Source organism: Onychomys torridus, chromosome 5, assembly GCF_903995425.1.
Source record: "Onychomys torridus chromosome 5, mOncTor1.1, whole genome shotgun sequence".
Taxonomy (NCBI): Eukaryota; Metazoa; Chordata; class Mammalia; order Rodentia; family Cricetidae; genus Onychomys; species Onychomys torridus.
Window position 1 is genome coordinate 39639005 of NC_050447.1, and position 20211 is coordinate 39659215.

Genomic DNA, 20211 nt, shown 5'->3' on the forward strand with positions numbered 1-20211 from the left:
AAGTGAGGCTTGCCTAGTGTGAGACTCTTTTATGTCCCCTAGGGTCCTCCAGCTCCGCCCAGTCTCCGTGACCCTAGCCAACTTGGAAGGCCCAAGAGCCACCCTCCCTGCCATCCAGAGACCTTGGACAGAGTGGGGGCCAGGCCGCTTATCACAGTCGAGCTTGGCTCTTAGCCTGCCATGCCCAGCCCATGGGAAAAGGACAGCTGCCCTGACGGAACAATACCCATGAGCCCATGAGCCTTGGTGGTGCCCAGCATCCCCAAGGCACTGTGGGTAAGACTCCAGCTGGACCGGGAGCAATGCCCTCAGAACCCTACTAGTGCATTCTTTCTGAGAGTGGGGCTAGCAGACTCGGTGCCCATCCCCATGACACAGGGAGGCCCCTAGCTCTGAAGTGAAGGCAGTCCCGGGGCAGATTCAAAGAAGCTGGTGATTGGGAGGCCTCAGAGAGGGTGGCTGGCCCATGACCACAAATGTGGGTCACTCATTTGAAACAAAGGGTTACGTGGCCAGTGCAGATTATCCAGGGCTCCCCTTGTCCCCAGTGCCATCAAACAGTCTGAGTGTGGAGAGGAGGGGCAGACAGTCTAGGCAATAGGACATCACCCCAGTGTGTCTGTGATGGGGGATTCCCTCCTGTGGTCATTCACAGCAGCTAATGAATTCCTCCTGTGGAATTAGTCCTGGGGCTGGGAGCGACTGCCTCACACACATGAAGCCCTGGGTTCAATCCCCTCCATGTTATACACTGCTGATGTAGACTATAATCTAAGCATTGCAGAGGTGAAGGCAGGAGAGTCAGCAGTTCAAGTCACTCTCAGCTACACAGCAAGTTCTAGGCTAGCCTAGGCTACTTGAGAGCCTGTCTAGAAGAAAAAAATGAAGGGGAAGAGGAAGAAGAGGAAGAAGAAGAGAGTCTTTGTCTTTGGATAAAGTTTAGTTTCTTTCCACGAGGACATGGTTACTGCACTAGAGTAATGGCCAGGGCATTAAGAGCACTGGCTGCTCTTGCAGAGGACCCAGGTTGGAGTCCTAGCACCAACCTGGCTGCTCACAACTGTATGAAGCCCTAGTTCCAGGTGATCCACCGCCATCTTCTGGCCGCTTTGAGCACTGCATGCGTGTGGGGCATAGGTAGACACAGAGGTAAAACACAAACACACGCTTTTAAAAACGCCATTTCTTTACTTAGGGGGGCCGCACGCATGCGTGGCATGGTGTATACGAGGAGGTCAAAGGACAACTTCTAAGAGTCAGTTCTCTCTTTCCATCATGTGGGTCCCAGGAATGGAATTCAGATGGTCCTGGTTGGTGGCAAGTGCCTTTACCCATGGAGCCATCTCACTAGCCCAGAGCACTGTTTCTGTACAATGAGGCTGTATTTCTGCACACATTACACAGAGAACAAGCTCTTTCCATTGCTGCAGATGGGAACTGAGGCAGGTGTGAAGGGCACATGGGATGAATGTCTTCTCAACAGTATGCGTGCAGTCCCTCCGTCCTGTGGCCAGGCACTGTTCCAGCCTGAGGCTCCAGAGCACACGGAGAAGCCAGAGATGGGGGCACACTAAAGCAGTGAGAATCTGAAGCAATGATGATAGGGACAAAGTGAGGATCCTGGGGTGGGACTGCAGCTGTTGGAGGGTCCTGCACATCCTCACTGTCCCCGCAGTGACAGCCCCCAGGGCAGCTCCAGTGACACATTCCTGCCATCCCAGCACTGCAGAGGCAGAGGCCTGCACAATGTGAGGACAGCCTAGGGGTGGGAGAGCCCTACGATTTTCTAAAAATCATTTGTATATCATGTGCATTCATGTTTTTCCTGAATATATGTCTGGATGAAGGTCTCAGATCCCCTTGAGACTGGTGTTAGATGCAATTATGCCATGCCATGTATGTACTGGGAATTGAACCCGGGTCCTCTGATAGAGCAGCCATGGCTCTTAACTGCTGATCCATCTCTTCAGCCCCCTAGGTAAGGCTTTTAAACTATTCTTTAAGGGACTGGAGAGATGACTCAGCAGTTAAGAGCACTTGATGTTCTCCCAAAAGACCAGAGTTTGGTTCCTGGTACCTGTGTCTGGTGGCTCACACCCACCAGTAGCCCCAACTCTAGGGGATCTGATGCCTTCCTCTGCCCTCCAAGAACACATATATGTGCACATGCTTACACACAGCCACAGCCAGAGAGAGAGAGAGAGAGAGAGGAATAAAATAAATACAATGTTTAAAGGCTAGCCTGGACTACACGTCTAAAGAACAATGTAGAAAGGAAGGAAGTTAGGCAGGCAGAAACTACAGAAAGCTGAGTCTTCATCTCAGGCCCTGGGGCCCTTTGGTCGTCAAGGCCAAAAAGCAGGAGCAGAATTGAGTCTGAGTCAAAAGGACTCACGTCACTAGGGTTGCTGAAGCAAAGCTGTTCATTTGAATCGGTTTGGTTCAGTGTGAGCAGATGTCCCTCCAGGACAGTAGGAGCTCTGGCAGCTAGAGCACAGCCAGGCCTCTCAGGGAGTGGCCTGCAGATCCTGAGCCCTGGGCCAGTAGCTCTCCCTAGCTGCCACTTAGGCTTTTCCCTGTGACAGCAGCTGGGTAGCAGCCCAGCACTGTGACCCTTGGCCACTGTGATGTGAGGAACCCTTGCTCCAGCTCCAGGTCGGGCTGATTTACTGAATCCTACCAAGAGCTACACTCCTCTTGTCAGCCTTTCCGAGCAGGTGGCCAGGCCATTTGGACTTCCCTTGCCGAGGGGACTTTTCCAGAGTAGAGGACAGGAGCAGTTCCAGATCACGGTCTCCTCCAGCTTCTGTGAAAGCCAAACTCATCCCAGACTCGTGGACAAAGCTGTGTGGCTCCAGACAGGAGAACAAGAGTTTGTGTGGCCCAGTTGGCTCTACGTTACATCCTAAAGCACCGTCGGGGGTCTCTCTCCTCTCTACCTCTCTTTTTCTTTCTTTTTTAATAAAAAAGATTACAGGGTACCAAAAAGATTATAGGGTACCATGGACAGGATTGCAATCTAAGATAAAGCTGTGGGTCACAAGAGTTGCCAAAGGGACTTAGGACACGTCTTTTTACAATCAATGGGGTTTTCTTTCTTCTCCTTTTCGTTCTGCAGTCATTTCTGAGATTCCCAGGAAATTCCAAGTTTGCTGCTGGGAAGGGAGAAGGTCGATATGGGGCCGTATGTGCATGGCCTCAGCACGACACTGCTGTTTCAACATCCTCGTGTGAAACACCCCGTGTGAAACGGAATACTGTCTCTGTAGGCAACTTCTTCGGAGTTCGGTATGCTAGATTCTTGACTCTCAGCTGGCAAAAGGCTTCAACCAGATGCTGGGTGAGTCTCTCTGGCTTGCCTGAGGGGAAATAGGGATTTATTGTGTGGCTTCTACCAGAGGGGCTGTGGCGCTGCCTCTCTCTCCCATCCATTCTCTCTGGGTTCTGTAATTACTGCTGTCCTTGTTCCTTCGGTATGAGGAGTGTGCCTACTGTAGGTAGCTCCTGTGTATGTCACCAGCCTTTGCTGGCTTTCCTAAGCCCCACCCACCTCTGTGAAAATAGCTTTGATGAAACTCTCCTCCATCTATTCTGCTGTGACTCTCCAAATGATGCTTTCTTGGGGCAGGAGAGATGGCTCAGTGGTTGAAGGCACTGTTGCTCTTCAGAATACCCGGGGTTCAGTTCCCAGCACCCACATGGCAGCTCACAATTGTAACTTCAGTTCCAGGGGATCCCTCTTCTGACCCCTGCAGGCTCCAGGCACACACATGGTGCACGTATATGCATGCAATCATTCATATACATGTATTTACCCCCTGCTCTGGATATTTCAAGTCCAAGATCAAGGGGTCAACTCTGTTGGTGAATCTGAGCCCCAACAGCCCTGTGAAGGCTGCCACCTTACTAGTCTCCACCTGAAGAAAGGTAGAAGGTCCTAGAAAGGCGAAATGGGCTGAGCTTGTTCTGTCATAAGTATTTTAGTCCCATGTGTGAGGAGAGAGACCTCTGCGGCGCTAAAAGTGCTGAACTACAGCCTAGCCTCTTGTAATTGCTCTTTCACGGGCATCCAATTAGTTATCTATTCTGTAGGTAAAATTTCTAATATTTGGGCTAGGGTGTAGCTCAGCACCAGAGCTTTTGCCTACCGTGCATAAAAATCTGGGTTTGATCTCCAGCACCATCCTGCTCCCCCAAAGTTAAGGGAGTGACAGAGGTATAGAGCAGGGCCAGTGTGCTTGGCTGAAATGCACAAGGCCCTAGTTTGATTACCAAGAATGACCCAAAACAAAACAAAAAATATTAAGACTTAGCCAGGTGGTGGGGGTGCATGGCTTTAATCCCAGCACTCAGGAGGCAGAGGCAGGCGGATCTCTGTGAGTTCAGGGCCAGCCTGGTCTACAGAGCGAGATCCAGGACAGCCAGGGCTACACAGAGAAACCCTGTCTCAAAAACAACAACAACAAACTGTTAAGACTTAAGACATAAAGTATGTTTTAAGTCAATAAAATGACTCACCAAGTATAGGTACCCATAGAGTTACCCACCACTAAGTCTGACAGAGAACTGATTCTAACAAGTTGTCCTCTGACATCCTAACGGGTTCTGTCCTGTGAGCACACACAACCCTACCCCCAGCCTATGAAATAAAAATTGTGGTTTGTGCCTGTAAATCCCAGGAGGCCAAGGCTACGTGGTGAGACCCTGCCAATGTGTAAGTATCCACATGTGTCAAAACGTGTTAGCTGGTAAATCTAGGTGAATAGTTTCTGGGGCAATGGCAGGCCTAGTTTAACAGACTTTCTGAAGACTTGAATTCAAAATTTCCTAAAGAAAATTTGAGAAAAAAATATGCTTTTTAAAACATCTTGGGTGAACAGGACTGAAGAGATGTCTCAAATGATTAAAAGCACGGGCTGCTCTTCTTGCAAAGGACCTGGATTCAATTCTCTGCATCCACATGGCGTCTCACAACTGTCTGTAGCTCAAGCTCCAAAGAATCCTACACCAGGTACCAGGCATGCATGTAATGTAGTACACAGACAGACATGCAGGAGAAACGTCCGTATACATAAAACAAAAACAAATCTTAAAATAAACAGCAATGGAGTTGGGCATCTTGAGGAAAGAGCCACAGTCTGGTGTCCACAGTACTGACCACACCATCAGCAGAACCCTGCACTGTGGTATTCCAGGGTGGGTTGTGAAGCTGGGTCTCCAGTGGCCACAATTCAGTGGCCATCATTGGCATGTCTGCTTCCTTTGGCACCAAAAACCAGCTGGAAAGAACATGGGTGTGCCACACTGGGAGACTTCCCTGGGCAAAGCCGAAAAGTGGACATCGTTTACTCCGTTGTCCAGCCTGGATCACGTGACTATGACCACTGCTGAGAAGTGTAAGAAATGTCATCTAGCTAGGGCCAGGGGTGTCCAGGGACAAGAGAGAACCATTTGTTTTGGTGAACTGTCAGCTCTCCAAGTTTAAGGGGAATCATTCATTAGGAACACACTTCCAACATGAGGAGTCTCGTGATGGAGAATGTCAGGTGTAATCATGCCCACCTCCCACCCCCCAACCCCGGGGATGTTTTCCACAATGGGATCTCTGGTTAGTTCAGGGATTGAAATACATTGTCATCGAGAAAGGCATTTCCCCAACTCACTCCGCTAGAGATCAAGCTGGGAGAGAAGAGATTAGGCAAAGAAGCAAGTAGCCAAACTGCTCTTGGGATTGTTTACACACTATGACAAGGGCCCCAAGTCCTGGGTAAACCCGGCCCCTAGCTGAAGCAGGAAAACTTCATAAAGGTGAGTCTCAGAATTGGCAGGGCCTGAAGCCTTCTGTTCTGCTATTAAAGGAAACTGCTAGATAATCAGCATGGAAAACTGCTCATAGTTTCCACAAACATCTGCTCACAGTGCCCCCGAGGCCTCTGCCTGTGCACACTCAACTCTATGACTCCACAGGCCTGGGGCTCAGCTACACTGAAGGTTAGACAGGTGGGTCCTCAGTTCACATTCTTTTCAAAGATAAATAAGTAAATAATAAATAAATAAATAGGAATGTTTCAAAGAGCTAGTTAAAATCCAGGCCTTGGGATCAGAATTGCAAGGTCATACTTCCAATTTAGTAAGTTGGAGACCAGCCTGGGCTACATAAGACCCAGTCTCAGTAAACAAACCAAAAAGGCTAGAGCATATGTAGCTCAGGGGTAGGGTAAAATTACCTAACATGCTCAAGTGCTAAGGTCTGGAATTCAATCCCCAATATCAAAAATCTCAAAGTTCCCTCCCTTTATCTGGTCCCTGTGCAGTGGGCCTCAGTTTCCCCAGGTAGCTTCCTTTCTGAGAGTATTTGGAACTAGCTCTTTAGGACTTTGAGGGCATCTTACTCCTCATGGGGTCAGGATTGCCAGCAAGGGAGCTGCACCCTGTGCATAGTTCCCTTACACCTTTCCACACAGTTGTGTGTCCTGAGCCAGCCAGTACTGTCATGCTTCCCTCCCCAGCCCCCACCCCTGATGCTGGCACCCCTGCAGCAGCTGCCCAGGTTCCCACAGCCCCCCACAGCCCCCGGTTCCCGATTAGTCAGGCCAGCTGTGGGTTCTCACAGACAGCACATGTCTGCACAGGCTGATGCTGCTACCAGGGCCAGGCCAGTGCAGCCATTCACCTGTAGGAAGCCCGTGTTGGCCAGGTCGTGGGGAACGTGATGGGGACATCGGAAGATAACTCTAGACCACATGCTCCCTGCCAGGCCCAGAATCTCCTAAGAACCTGGCAGCTGGGGGTCCTACCAACTTCCCCACACTCAGCCAGTTACAGCTTCCCTTTTTTTACCTATGGGTCAATTCAATATGATATGTGCTGAATATGAGGACACTGAGGACCCGGACTCCTTGGCCAGCCATTGAGTGTAAGGAGGGTGGTAGGTCACTCAGCTCAGAGTCTCAGTTTCCCTGTCAACAACCTGAGGGTCACATCATTGCTAGCTTCATAGGACCGGTGTGAGGATGCAGGACAGACCAAAGTTCTTGCTCTGTTCTTGATGAGCAGGAATTGCTCACAGCATAGACCTTTTTCTTTCTTTCTTTCTTTCTTTTTTTCTTTTTTTTAGACAGGGTTTCTCTGTGTTCTCTATGTAACAGCTCTGGCTGTCCTAGAACTCACTTTGTAGACCAGGCTGGCCTTGAACTCACAGAGATCTGCCACCTATGCCTCCCAAGGGCTGGGATTAAAGGTATGCATCATCACTGTCCAGTGCATAGACATTTTAAAAGATTTATTTATGTATATGAGTGTTCTGTCTTCCTGTAGGTCTGCATGACAGAAGAGGGCATCAGATTCCATTGTAGATGGTTCTGAGCCACCATATAGCTGCTGGAAACTGAACTCAGTACCTCTGGAAGAGCAGCCAGGGCTCTTACCTACTGAGCCACCCTTCCCTACCAAAGAAAAGACATTTAAAGGGTCAAATATGAAGGTTCCACCGGGCGGTGGTGGCGCACACCTGTAATCCCAGCACTTGGGAGACAGAGGCAGGTGGGTCTCTGTGAGTTCAAGGCCAGTCTGGTCTACAGAGCGAGTTCCAGGACAGCCTGCAAAGCTACAGAGAAACTCTATCTCAAAAAACCAAAGGGAAAAAAAAGCTTTCAAAGGTGCTAAGTCACCAGTGCACATATGAAGGTAACTTCAAATATTAAGAGGACCTTTGTCCCTCCAAGCTTGTCTTTCCTGTCCCACAGGACACAGTGCCTTGGGTTAGCAGTAGGAACATCAGCTTCAGAAACTGTAAGCCAACTCCAGTTAAATGCTTCCTTTATAAGAGTGCTGTGGTCACAGTGTCTCCTCATGGCAACAGAACCCCAACTAAGACAGAGTGTGGGCTAGGTACTGAGTGCCAGCCCCTTGGGCCTGAGTGTCACTGTTTGGATTCTGTTCCTGTTCCACTCCCAGGCGAGCTGCTCTGAGCTTTTAACTGCTGAGCCATCTCTCCAGTACCTGAAGGTTACCACTCAAGTTACACATCCAGATTTGGTGGAGGGCTTGGTTTAGTTTTGGTTTGTTGGTTAGTTTAGATAGGGTTCATTATGCAGCCCTGGCTGGCCTGGAACTTGCTAAGTAGACCAGGCTGGCCTTGAACTCACAGAGATCTGCCTGCCTCTACCTCCTGAGTGCAGGGATTAAAGGTGTGTGCCACCACACCAGTCTTCAAAACTTGTTATATTTTTGGTTGTGAGCCTACCTTTTAACAGCTGAGCCACCTCTCCAGCCCAAAACCTCTTACTCTCTCAAAACAGAACCTCTACCCATTGAACTTCAGTGTCTTTTCTCTCTAGTCCCTGTTAAGGTACATCTAACCCAATTTCCTATGGGGATTTCACGCTTACCATATTGCGGTAGGGACTCATCTAACCTCATTGGTCTGTCTTACTTCAGCTAGCTTTATGTTCTCACACCTTACCTACACTGGCAGGTGGCTATGATGCTTTTCTCTTTATAACTGAATAATATTCAATTTTGTACATATTCCTGCTGTGAGATGTCTTTCTGTACACTGTGGACATGTGTTGCTCTGACTGGTTGATAAATAAAGTTACATTGGCCTATGGCAGGGTAGGATGGAGGTAGGTGGGAAAACCCAAGGAAGAGTGTGAAAGGAGAAACGAGAGTCAGGGGAGACACCATCTCGCCTCCATGGAGCAGCATGTCCTGGCACACAGGTAAAGCCACGGAACATGAGGTGACATATAGATTAATAGAAATGGGCTGAGTTTAGTTATAAGAGCTAGCTAGCAAGAAGCTTGAGCCATGGGCCATCCAGTTTGTAGATAATATGAGCACCTGAGTGATTATTTTATAAGTGGCTGTGCGGTGGGCAGGACACAGGAAAACTTCTGACTACATATTCCATATTTTATATATCCAGTCATTCATTGCTTAACTCACACACAGGGTGGTGGCTGCCATTGGCTCTTGTGTGTGAACACTGCAGCTGTGAACATTGGTGTGTGACCACTTGGCCAAGTCCTTGCTCTTGTGCATTTTTGTGGAATTGCTAGATCATCAGATGATGCTCCCTTTAGCTCTCTGGGAAGCAAGTGAATTCTACTCCAGCAGCTTCTCACCAGCATTAATTCCTCCCTGTGTTTTGTTTGTTTGTTTTTTGAGACTCTCTGCCAACATAGCTACATCCCAGACCCATCTTTGTGCATTCAGTTATAGGCTAGTCACGGTGGCTCATGAAATTCTAGCAGGCAATTTAAGGCCAGCTTGGGATATGACAAGTTCTAGGTCAGCCTGGGCTACAGAGTGAGACCCTGTAGGCATCCCAGTAATCAGGAAGGGATACCACATGTGGATTTATTTTGCATTTTGGTATCATTGTTGCTGTCACCCATTTTCTCATGTATTTATCAGGCTACCCTGAGCTACATCACGAGTTCCAGGCCAGTCTGAGCTACAGGGAGAGACCTAGTCTCCAGGGCAAAAACAAAAATCTCCAAGTAATTGGAGAATTTCTGTTGGGTGGAGACCTCAAACTCACAGCAATACTCCTGCTTCAGCCTCTAGCATGTTAGAATTAGGGATATGAACCACCATGTCAGATCTGAACACATTACTTTGAATTTATTTTTATTACATGTATATGAATGATTGCATGCATATACGTGCACCATGTGAAAGCCTGGGGCCTGCAGGGGTCAGAAGAGGGATCCCCTGGAACTGAAGTTACAATTGTGAGCTGCCATGTGGGTGGTGGGAACTGAACCCCGGGTATTCTGAAGAGCACCAGTGCTCTCAACCACTGAGCCATCTCTCCTGCCCCAAGAAAGCATCATTTGGAGAGTCACAGCAGAATAGATGGAGGAGAGTTTCATCAAAGCTACTTTCACAGAGGTGGGTGGGGCTTAGGAAAGCCAGCAAAGGCTGGTGACATACACAGGAGCTACCTACAGTAGGCACACTCCTCATACCGAAGGAACAAGGACAGCAGTAATTACAGAACCCAGAGAGAATGGATGGGAGAGAGAGGCAGCGACACAGCCCCTCTGGTAGAAGCCACACAATAAATCCCTATTTCCCCTCAGGCAAGCCAGAGAGACTCACCCAGCATCTGGTTGAAGCCTTTTGCCAGCTGAGAGTCAAGAATCTAGCATACCGAACTCCAAAGAAGTTGCCTACAGAGACAGTATTCCTTTCACACGGGGTGTTTCACACGAGGATGTTGAAACAGCAGTGTCGTGCTGAGGCCATGCACATACGGCCCCATATCGACCTTCTCCCTTCCCAGCAGCAAACTTGGAATTTCCTGGGAATCTCAGAAATGACTGCAGAACGAAAAGGAGAAGAAAGAAAACCCCATTGATTGTAAAAAGACGTGTCCTAAGTCCCTTTGGCAACTCTTGTGACCCACAGCTTTATCTTAGATTGCAATCCTGTCCATGGTACCCTATAATCTTTTTGGTACCCTGTAATCTTTTTTATTAAAAAAGAAAGAAAAAGAGAGGTAGAGAGGAGAGAGACCCCTGACGGTGCTTTAGGATGTAACATAGAGCCAACTGGGCCACACAAACTCTTGTTCTCCTGTCTGGAGCCACACAGCTTTTGTCCACGAGTCTGGGATGAGTTTGGCTTTCACAGAAGCTGGAGGAGACAGTGATCTGGAACTGCTCCTGTCCTCTACTCTGGAAAAGTCCCCTCGGCAAGGGAAGTCCAAATGGCCTGGCCACCTGCTCGGAAAGGCTGACAAGAGGAGTGTAGCTCTTGGTAGGATTCAGTAAATCAGCCCGACCTGGGGCTGGAGCAAGGGCTCCTCACATCACAGTGGCCAAGGGTCACAGTGCTGGGCTGCTACCCAGCTGCTGCCACAGGGAAAAGCCTAAGTGGCAGCTAGGGAGAGCTACTGGCCCAGGGCTCAGGATCTGCAGGCCACTCCCTGAGAGGCCTGGCTGTGCTCTAGCTGCCAGAGCTCCTACTGTCCTGGAGGGACATCTGCTCACACTGAACCAAACCGATTCAAATGAACAGCTTTGCTTCAGCAACCCTAGTGACGTGAGTCCTTTTGACTCAGACTCAATTCTGCTCCTGCCTTTTGGCCTTGACAACCAAAGGGCCCCAGGGCCTGAGATGAAGACTCAGCTTTCTGTAGTTTCTGCCTGCCTAACTTCCTTCCTTTCTACATTGTTCTTTAGACGTGTAGTCCAGGCTAGCCTTTAAACATTGTATTTATTTTATTCCTCTCTCTCTCTCTCTCTCTCTCTCTCTGGCTGTGGCTGTGTGTAAGCATGTGCACATATATGTGTTCTTGGAGGGCAGAGGAAGGCATCAGATCCCCTAGAGTTGGGGCTACTGGTGGGTGTGAGCCACCAGACACAGGTACCAGGAACCAAACTCTGGTCTTTTGGGAGAACATCAAGTGCTCTTAACTGCTGAGTCATCTCTCCAGTCCCTTAAAGAATAGTTTAAAAACCTTACCTAGGGGGCTGAAGAGATGGATCAGCAGTTAAGAGCCATGGCTGCTCTATCAGAGGACCCGGGTTCAATTCCCAGTACATACATGGCATGGCATAATTGCATCTAACACCAGTCTCAAGGGGATCTGAGACCTTCATCCAGACATATATTCAGGAAAAACATGAATGCACATGATATACAAATGATTTTTAGAAAATCGTAGGGCTCTCCCACCCCTAGGCTGTCCTCACATTGTGCAGGCCTCTGCCTCTGCAGTGCTGGGATGGCAGGAATGTGTCACTGGAGCTGCCCTGGGGGCTGTCACTGCGGGGACAGTGAGGATGTGCAGGACCCTCCAACAGCTGCAGTCCCACCCCAGGATCCTCACTTTGTCCCTATCATCATTGCTTCAGATTCTCACTGCTTTAGTGTGCCCCCATCTCTGGCTTCTCCGTGTGCTCTGGAGCCTCAGGCTGGAACAGTGCCTGGCCACAGGACGGAGGGACTGCACGCATACTGTTGAGAAGACATTCATCCCATGTGCCCTTCACACCTGCCTCAGTTCCCATCTGCAGCAATGGAAAGAGCTTGTTCTCTGTGTAATGTGTGCAGAAATACAGCCTCATTGTACAGAAACAGTGCTCTGGGCTAGTGAGATGGCTCCATGGGTAAAGGCACTTGCCACCAACCAGGACCATCTGAATTCCATTCCTGGGACCCACATGATGGAAAGAGAGAACTGACTCTTAGAAGTTGTCCTTTGACCTCCTCGTATACACCATGCCACGCATGCGTGCGGCCCCCCTAAGTAAAGAAATGGCGTTTTTAAAAGCGTGTGTTTGTGTTTTACCTCTGTGTCTACCTATGCCCCACACGCATGCAGTGCTCAAAGCGGCCAGAAGATGGCGGTGGATCACCTGGAACTAGGGCTTCATACAGTTGTGAGCAGCCAGGTTGGTGCTAGGACTCCAACCTGGGTCCTCTGCAAGAGCAGCCAGTGCTCTTAATGCCCTGGCCATTACTCTAGTGCAGTAACCATGTCCTCGTGGAAAGAAACTAAACTTTATCCAAAGACAAAGACTCTCTTCTTCTTCCTCTTCTTCCTCTTCCCCTTCATTTTTTTCTTCTAGACAGGCTCTCAAGTAGCCTAGGCTAGCCTAGAACTTGCTGTGTAGCTGAGAGTGACTTGAACTGCTGACTCTCCTGCCTTCACCTCTGCAATGCTTAGATTATAGTCTACATCAGCAGTGTATAACATGGAGGGGATTGAACCCAGGGCTTCATGTGTGTGAGGCAGTCGCTCCCAGCCCCAGGACTAATTCCACAGGAGGAATTCATTAGCTGCTGTGAATGACCACAGGAGGGAATCCCCCATCACAGACACACTGGGGTGATGTCCTATTGCCTAGACTGTCTGCCCCTCCTCTCCACACTCAGACTGTTTGATGGCACTGGGGACAAGGGGAGCCCTGGATAATCCGCACTGGCCACGTAACCCTTTGTTTCAAATGAGTGACCCACATTTGTGGTCATGGGCCAGCCACCCTCTCTGAGGCCTCCCAATCACCAGCTTCTTTGAATCTGCCCCGGGACTGCCTTCACTTCAGAGCTAGGGGCCTCCCTGTGTCATGGGGATGGGCACCGAGTCTGCTAGCCCCACTCTCAGAAAGAATGCACTAGTAGGGTTCTGAGGGCATTGCTCCCGGTCCAGCTGGAGTCTTACCCACAGTGCCTTGGGGATGCTGGGCACCACCAAGGCTCATGGGCTCATGGGTATTGTTCCGTCAGGGCAGCTGTCCTTTTCCCATGGGCTGGGCATGGCAGGCTAAGAGCCAAGCTCGACTGTGATAAGCGGCCTGGCCCCCACTCTGTCCAAGGTCTCTGGATGGCAGGGAGGGTGGCTCTTGGGCCTTCCAAGTTGGCTAGGGTCACGGAGACTGGGCGGAGCTCGAGGACCCTAGGGGACATAAAAGAGTCTCACACTAGGCAAGCCTCACTTCTCTGACCAGCACCATGGCATTCCTTTGGCTCCTGTCCTGCTTTGCCCTTGTGGGGGCCACCTTTGGTAAGTGCTGGGGCTCAGGTCCCATCACAGGGGAAGTTCATCCTGCCTCCATCTCCCAAGTGCCAGATAACAAGGGGCTTTGTACTGAAAGAGCTGATCCTCCACCTTTCCTGCTTGAACCAGGACCAGAACACTGAAACCTCAGTGAGGACTTTCAGGGCCCTCATGTCCTGCTCAGGGCCCAGCAGTGGGCTGTAGAGCCAGATGTGGCTGAGGTGGGGTTCTGTGGCACAGCAGGAGTCAGATGCTCTTCTGGGGGTCTTAGTTACCATGCTGCCAAATGCTGAGCATTTTGTTTCCTTTCCCTCATTTGCTTTTTTTGTTTTGTTGTTTGAGAACGGGTCTCATTCTGTAGCCTAGGTTAGCCTAGAGTTTACTATGCAGTCCAGGCTGGTTCAAAGTTAGAGGGATCCTTTTGATTTTGTGTCCCAAGTACTTGGGTTAAAGACGATGCCAGCCACCACATCCACCTTTACACTTTGCTTTTCATTTATAAAACAAAGAAAATGACTAGTGAAAACAAAAAGGGAGAGATTGTCCAGAGGTGGTGGGTCCTGTGGTCCTAGCACTCGGAAATGATGCTTCCTGCAGAGACAGGTCTTATGTAGTTCATCCTGCCTCCATCTCCCAAGTGCCAGATTACAGGCATGCGCCATTACACTCAATTTCAGAAGACTCTCCACCCCTCCCCTTTGTTTTGTTTATGGTTTTAATTGCTGTTGCTTATTTTGTTCTGAAGCACCATCTCACCCTGTTGTTCAGTCTGCCAAGTCCTGGGCTCCAGCAATTCTCCTGCCTCAGCCTTCAGAGCAGTGTGACTATAGGCATTTACCACTACACCAGACTACTTTGTTTCTTTACGTGGGTGTCAGGGAACTGAACTGAGGTCATCATGCAAAAGTGAATGCTCTTATCCACTGAGCCATCTCCTCAGCCTCAGTAGTCCTGGCTGTACTGGACATCTGTAGACAACGCTGGCCTCAAACTCAAAGAGATCCCCCTGCCTCTGCCTCTCAGAGTTGGGATTAAAGGTGTGTGCCACCACCAGACCAAATACTCCTTTTTCAATGACAACCCAAAGCCAGGCGTTGGTGGTTCATGCCTCTAAGTGATAACCCAGATTCAGCCAAGCTTCCCTTTCCCCTCTCCCGCACCCTACTCTGAATCATTTCTCTTCAGGCTCATACAAACACGCTACATATTTGTACATCCATAAGCAAATATCCTTAAAATTACATAAACAGTATTTGACTCTGTCAGTTTTACAACATGCTCTTTTTCCACTCAGAACGTGGCAGATCAACCCGTGTTGCCATGGAGACCCAACTCACTCACTTAACTATACTCTGCTGTGAGAATACATCACTCTTAGTGCTCATTGTTGGGCTATTATAAAAATGGATTATCGTGACTTTGGGGGGTAGATCAGTCATCATCGAATGACCTTGTCCATTTCCCTGTCTCTGTGCACAAGACAGAGAGATGCTGGGCCTTGAGTCAGAGGACTCCAGAAGTGGTTAAGCTGGTCACAGGGTCACACTGCTCCAATGTACAGACAAACTGTGAAGCCCTGTGAAGATGTGATAGCCACTGTAGCAATTGTGTCCTGGCATGCCCAAGATGCCTGATGGCTCCCTCTTCTGTGACATGTTCTTTCATGGTGTAGAATCAAGTCCTCTCTCTCTCTCTCTCTCTCTCTCTCTGTCTCTCTGTCTCTGTCTCTCTCTCAATTTGAGACAGGGTGTTACATGTATCCCTGGCTGGCCTTGAACTCAGATCTCCCTGCCTGTCTCCTGAGTGTTCATATCAGAAGAGTATACCAGGACACCCGTACAAAGTCTAATTTTCTTTAAAAATTGAGAAACTGAGGTGGGCTATGGTGATGTGCCTCTTTAATCCCGGTACTGGGGAGGCAGAGGCTGGTGATCTCTGAGTTCAAACCCAGTCTGGTCCACAGAGTAACTTCCAGAAGAGCTAGGACTACACAGAGAAACCTTGTCTCAAAAAAACAAAACACAAGCCGGGTTGCGGTAGTGGTGGCGGAGGAGGAGGAGGCGGCGGATGTGGTGGGGGCGCATGCCTTTAATCCCAGGCAGAGACATGGGGATCTCTGAGGTCGAGGCCAGCCTAGTCTACCAAGTGAGTTCCAGGAAAGGTGCAAAGCTACACAGAGAAACCCTGTCTCGAAAAACACAACACAACACAACAAGCAAACAAACAAAACAAAAAAAATTAAAGAACCAAATTTCACATGATGACTAGTTACCGAAATAGGCAGGTTCCCCAGTAACGGCCAGCCTGGAGGTTGAGGAAGACAGTCTACTGGTCCAGCCTGTTTTCTGTACCTTTCCTGTGATATGTCTGGATAGGGCAGCTGTGCCTCTTTTCCTTCCTGGGAGGATAACTGGGTCAGGAGGCTGTATGTGAGGAAGCCCTGAGCCAAGATGTTAGAGGGGAGCCAGATGTTTCCAGGGGAGATGGCATGGTCTCAGTGGATCTGAGTTGGCTGAGGAGTTCTACATCATGACTATCCCTATCCCCCAAGGCTGTGGGGTCCCTGCCATCCAACCTGTGCTGACGGGTCTGTCCAGGATCGTCAATGGAGAGGATGCTATCCCTGGCTCCTGGCCCTGGCAGGTGTCCCTGCAGGTGAGAGCGGGATTCTGGGCGCCTGAAGGAACATTCTGGGGTGATGCCCAGGTGGGAGGCACTGACCTTCCTCTTCCTCTTCCCCAGGACAAAACTGGCTTTCACTTCTGCGGGGGCTCCCTCATCAGTGAAGACTGGGTGGTCACTGCTGCCCACTGTGGGGTCTCGTGAGTTCCAGACTAGCTTGGGGTTCTCCTTCTAGCTTTATTTGGGCTTGGGGAGGGGACCAGACCCATTCTTCATCTTCACCCTATGTATCTCGATGCCTAGGACATCTCATGTGGTGGTTGCCGGTGAGTTTGACCAGGGCTCTGATGAGGAGAACGTCCAGGTTCTGAAGATCGCCAAGGTACATAGGCTGCTGCGTGGCTGAAGGGCTCAGCCCACAAGCTGGGGGGTCAAGGCCAGGAGAGAAAGCCCCTGGCTGCTTGAAGGACAGAGCACAGTGGGGCTGGGGCTGGCCTTAGAACTCTTTCTGTTCTGTTCTGATGGGGTCAACAGGAACGCAGCTTGTCTTCCTAGGTCTCAGCTGAGCTTCTGGTCCCCACAGGTTTTCAAGAACCCCAAGTTCAATATGTTCACTGTGCGCAATGACATCACCCTGCTGAAGCTGGCCACTCCTGCCCAGTTCTCTGACACCGTGTCTGCCGTGTGTTTGCCCAGTGCTGATGATGACTTCCCTGCTGGGACAATGTGTGCCACCACCGGCTGGGGCAAGACTAAGCACAACGGTAAGTGTGCTGTGGCCTGGTCCAGCAGAGGCTGTCCCCAAGGGTCAGGCTGCCTAGGCAGCAGGCTCCTCCAGGTGTGACCCCCACGATGTCTTCCTTTTCTTTCTTTCCTTCCTTTCTTCCTTTGTCTAAACTTGAACATTAATACGTTTTCCATTTATTTTCCCTGTTTTTTTTTTTTTTTTTTTTTTTTTGAGCTGAGGATGGAACCCAGGGCCACACTTGCTAGGCAAGCGTTCTACAACTGAGCTAAACCCCAACCCCATTTTCCATTTCTTAACTTGAAATTTGTTAATTAAAGCTGGACATGGCAGCACACTCTAATCCCAGCACTTGGGAGGCAGAGACAGGCAGATCCTGTGAGTTCCAGGCAGCCAGAGCTACATAATGAGACAATGTCTGGAAAAAAAAAATATTAACTGGCAATCTATAAAGTTAACAATTAGTATGTGCCAGTGAAGGCCTAAGATTTAAAACTCACCCAGCACAAAGGATTGCTGATGGGGAAGGAAGCCCTCAGCCCAGCAGGGGGTCCTGTCCTCTCTGGCCCTAAACTGACTGTAAGTCTGTCCCATCATGGGTCTCTGGGACTCCAGCAGGGTGGGGGCCATGCTGGCTTGAAATCTAACACATCCACTTCCCATGGCCACAAGGTAGGGCTGGGCCTGGGCAGGGCAAGAACAACAGGACAGCTGTGCTGGAGGCCCAGCCTTGCCTGTGGTGGAACCTGAAGCAGCTGCCCCACACAAGCTTGGAAGGAGCAGTGGTGCTCTCCAGGCTGCTGGTGGACTTAGGGACCCTGACTCCATCCCCTCTGTCCCTGTAGCCCTCAAGACCCCTGAGAAGCTGCAGCAGGCAGCCCTGCCCATTGTGTCCACCGCTGAGTGCAAGGAGTTCTGGGGATCCAAGATCACCGATGTGATGATCTGCGCAGGCGCCAGTGGTGTCTCCTCCTGCATGGTACAGCCCCCGCCCCACCCACTCCCACACCTGCCTAGCCCTGGTCAGGCTGCTGGAGAGCACAGGCCCACAGTGCTCTGGTTCCCACCGCCCTCTGCCCTTCTCTACTGAACCTCATGCCTTCCCAGTGCCCGGAAAAGGATGGGCTGATGCCCACAGACACCCCCGGGAGGCACCTCTGCCCAGACTGGTGCTGTACCGCCCACAGGGTACCCAGCCTTGCCACCAGCTCTGTGAGCTGTGTGTGTCTCCTACTCACAGAGGGAGGCTCGATGTGTAGGTCCTTCCAGGAGTGCGTGAGCACAGCTGGGCTGTCCGTGAACCCCAAGGGCTTCCCTACACTTGCCCTTGGTCCCCACCAGGTCCAGGTATCCTTGTCAGGTTTGAAGACAAGTCCTTTTCTCTCTGCAGGGTGACTCTGGTGGCCCTCTGGTCTGCCAGAAGGATGGAGCCTGGACCCTGGCAGGCATTGTGTCCTGGGGCAGTGGCGTCTGCTCCACCTCCACTCCTGCCGTGTATGCCCGAGTCACAGCCCTCATGCCCTGGGTTCAGCAGATCTTGGAAGCCAACTGAATCCGTGGTTCTTGCCTCCCCTTCCAAGCATCTGCAATAAAATCGTCTAATTAGAACACTGACTGTCTGTGTGTCTTTGTGGTCAGGGGCATGAGCCTGGATTTACCCCTGCCACCCACCAAGGAGACATATTACTGGTTCCTTTCTAGGTTACATATATACCCTGATGACCCCTCCTTCTTCCTTCTTCCTACCTCCTCCATTTAGAATTCCACCCGAGGTCAGAACTCAGGCCACTACTATACTGGAACCAGCTAGACCCCAGTGTTCTCTGAAAGTAGTCCTTGGCCAGACTCTATCATCCACAGTCCTGGAGGATCAGTCACCTTTCGAGCCTTGACATCCTCACAGTGAACCTCATGCTGGAGACACTTCTCTGCCTTTAGGCCCCTGTTCCCCACTGCCCAAAACTACACGTCCTCACAGCACCCTTCCTGCTTCAGACCCCTGCATCTGCCCCAGACTCTGTGAGCTCCTGGCCCTGGATGTTAACTGCCTCCCTGTCAGCTTCCTTCCTTGCTTCCTTGCTTCCTTCCTTCCTTCCTTCCTTCCTCCCTCCCTCCCTTCCTTCCTTCCTTTCTTTTGTTCATTTGTATTTCTTTGTTTTGTTTTTGTTTATTTTGATTTTCAAGACAGGTTTTCTCTGTGTAGCCTTGGCTGTCCTGGAACTGACTCTGTGGACCAGGCTGGCCTGGAACTCAGAGATCCACCTGTGTCTGCCTCCTGAGTGCTGGGGTTAAAGGCATGGGCCACCCCGCCTGGCTCCCATACTGTTGCCTCTTCTGGTCTACAGTATTTCCTGCCTTTGGGGAGTTTAGAGGCCGGATCCCCCTTGCTTCAGTCTCTGTCAGGTTGCTGATGGAGTAGGCCCTCCCTGGGTCAGGACAGCGGTGTCTCCTTGTGAGGATGCCTGACCTCATTAGCAATGCCTTACTGGAGAATTACAAGCTGGTATCTCGATCTTATAATTTCATTCTCATTTATTCTTCAATAGAGATGCTCCCCATCTGTCTCTTAAGGCCCCAGAGTTACTGTCCACACAGAGCACACTGGGTAAAGAGTTATTCCTTTACCAATTTTTAGGCATTTTTTCCCATGCCAATTATAGAAGTTACCGCATTCATTTAATGTGTGCGTGGGCATGCATTTGTGGGCATGTGGAAATCAGGGGATGATTTGCTGGGTTTGGTTCTCTCCTTCTACTGTCTGTAACCTGGGAATGGAACTCAGGTCTTCAGGCTTGGGAGGATGTGAGTCAATGGGCCATCTCACAGTCTACTTTATATATGTGTGTATATAATAATCTATATTAATTATATATACTTAATATTTCTTTTCTGTTTTATGTGTATGGGTCTTTTGCTTGTATGTCTGTACATTATGTGCATGCATATTCGCAGAGGCCAGAAGAGAGTGTCAGGTCCCCTGGGACTGAAGTTACAGACAGTTGTGAGTCTTGGATCTTCAGATCCTGGATGTTTTCAACATTGTTGTCCTGGTCCAACTGCCCAGCCACCAGCAGGTCAGATATCCTAGGCATTGAGATGCATGGAAGAGGAGGAGAAAAATTGACCTCTCATCCTCCCTTCCAAATGGAACTAAAACTAGAGCCCCAAGGCAACCCAGGCCTTGCTTGACTCTTCAATGGGCAGTCAACTCTTACCCTGGCAGCAACCCCAGGTAAACAACTTCCCAGGTCATGTCCTCAAGTACCCAAAATCCCCCTCTCAGCTGCAACAGGAACACCTAACAGGGCCCAGAGCCTGGGACAGCATC

At 50.0% G+C, this 20211-nt stretch overlaps 1 protein-coding gene across 1 annotated transcript; it reads left to right on the forward strand.

Annotated features, from left to right (window-relative positions):
* The first annotated feature begins 13470 nt into the window (after positions 1-13470).
* On the forward strand, positions 13471-18435 carry LOC118584744 (chymotrypsinogen B). The gene is made up of 7 exons (XM_036189008.1): positions 13471-13522; positions 16068-16171; positions 16259-16338; positions 16442-16520; positions 16722-16902; positions 17729-17862; positions 18274-18435. Exons 1-7 carry the CDS (start codon positions 13471-13473, stop codon positions 18433-18435), a joined length of 792 nt encoding a protein of 263 aa, XP_036044901.1.
* The last annotated feature ends 1776 nt before the right edge of the window (positions 18436-20211 follow it).

Bases quoted from the DNA above. Each gene is read 5' to 3' on its own strand.
- LOC118584744 (XM_036189008.1), top strand. From the start codon at position 13,471: ATGGCATTCCTTTGGCTCCTGTCCTGCTTTGCCCTTGTGGGGGCCACC. The intron at 13,523-16,067 runs GTAAGTGCTGGG...CTATCCCCCAAG, and splicing joins CCTTGTGGGGGCCACCTTTG to GCTGTGGGGTCCCTGCCATC. The intron at 16,903-17,728 runs GTAAGTGTGCTG...CTGTCCCTGTAG, and splicing joins GGGCAAGACTAAGCACAACG to CCCTCAAGACCCCTGAGAAG.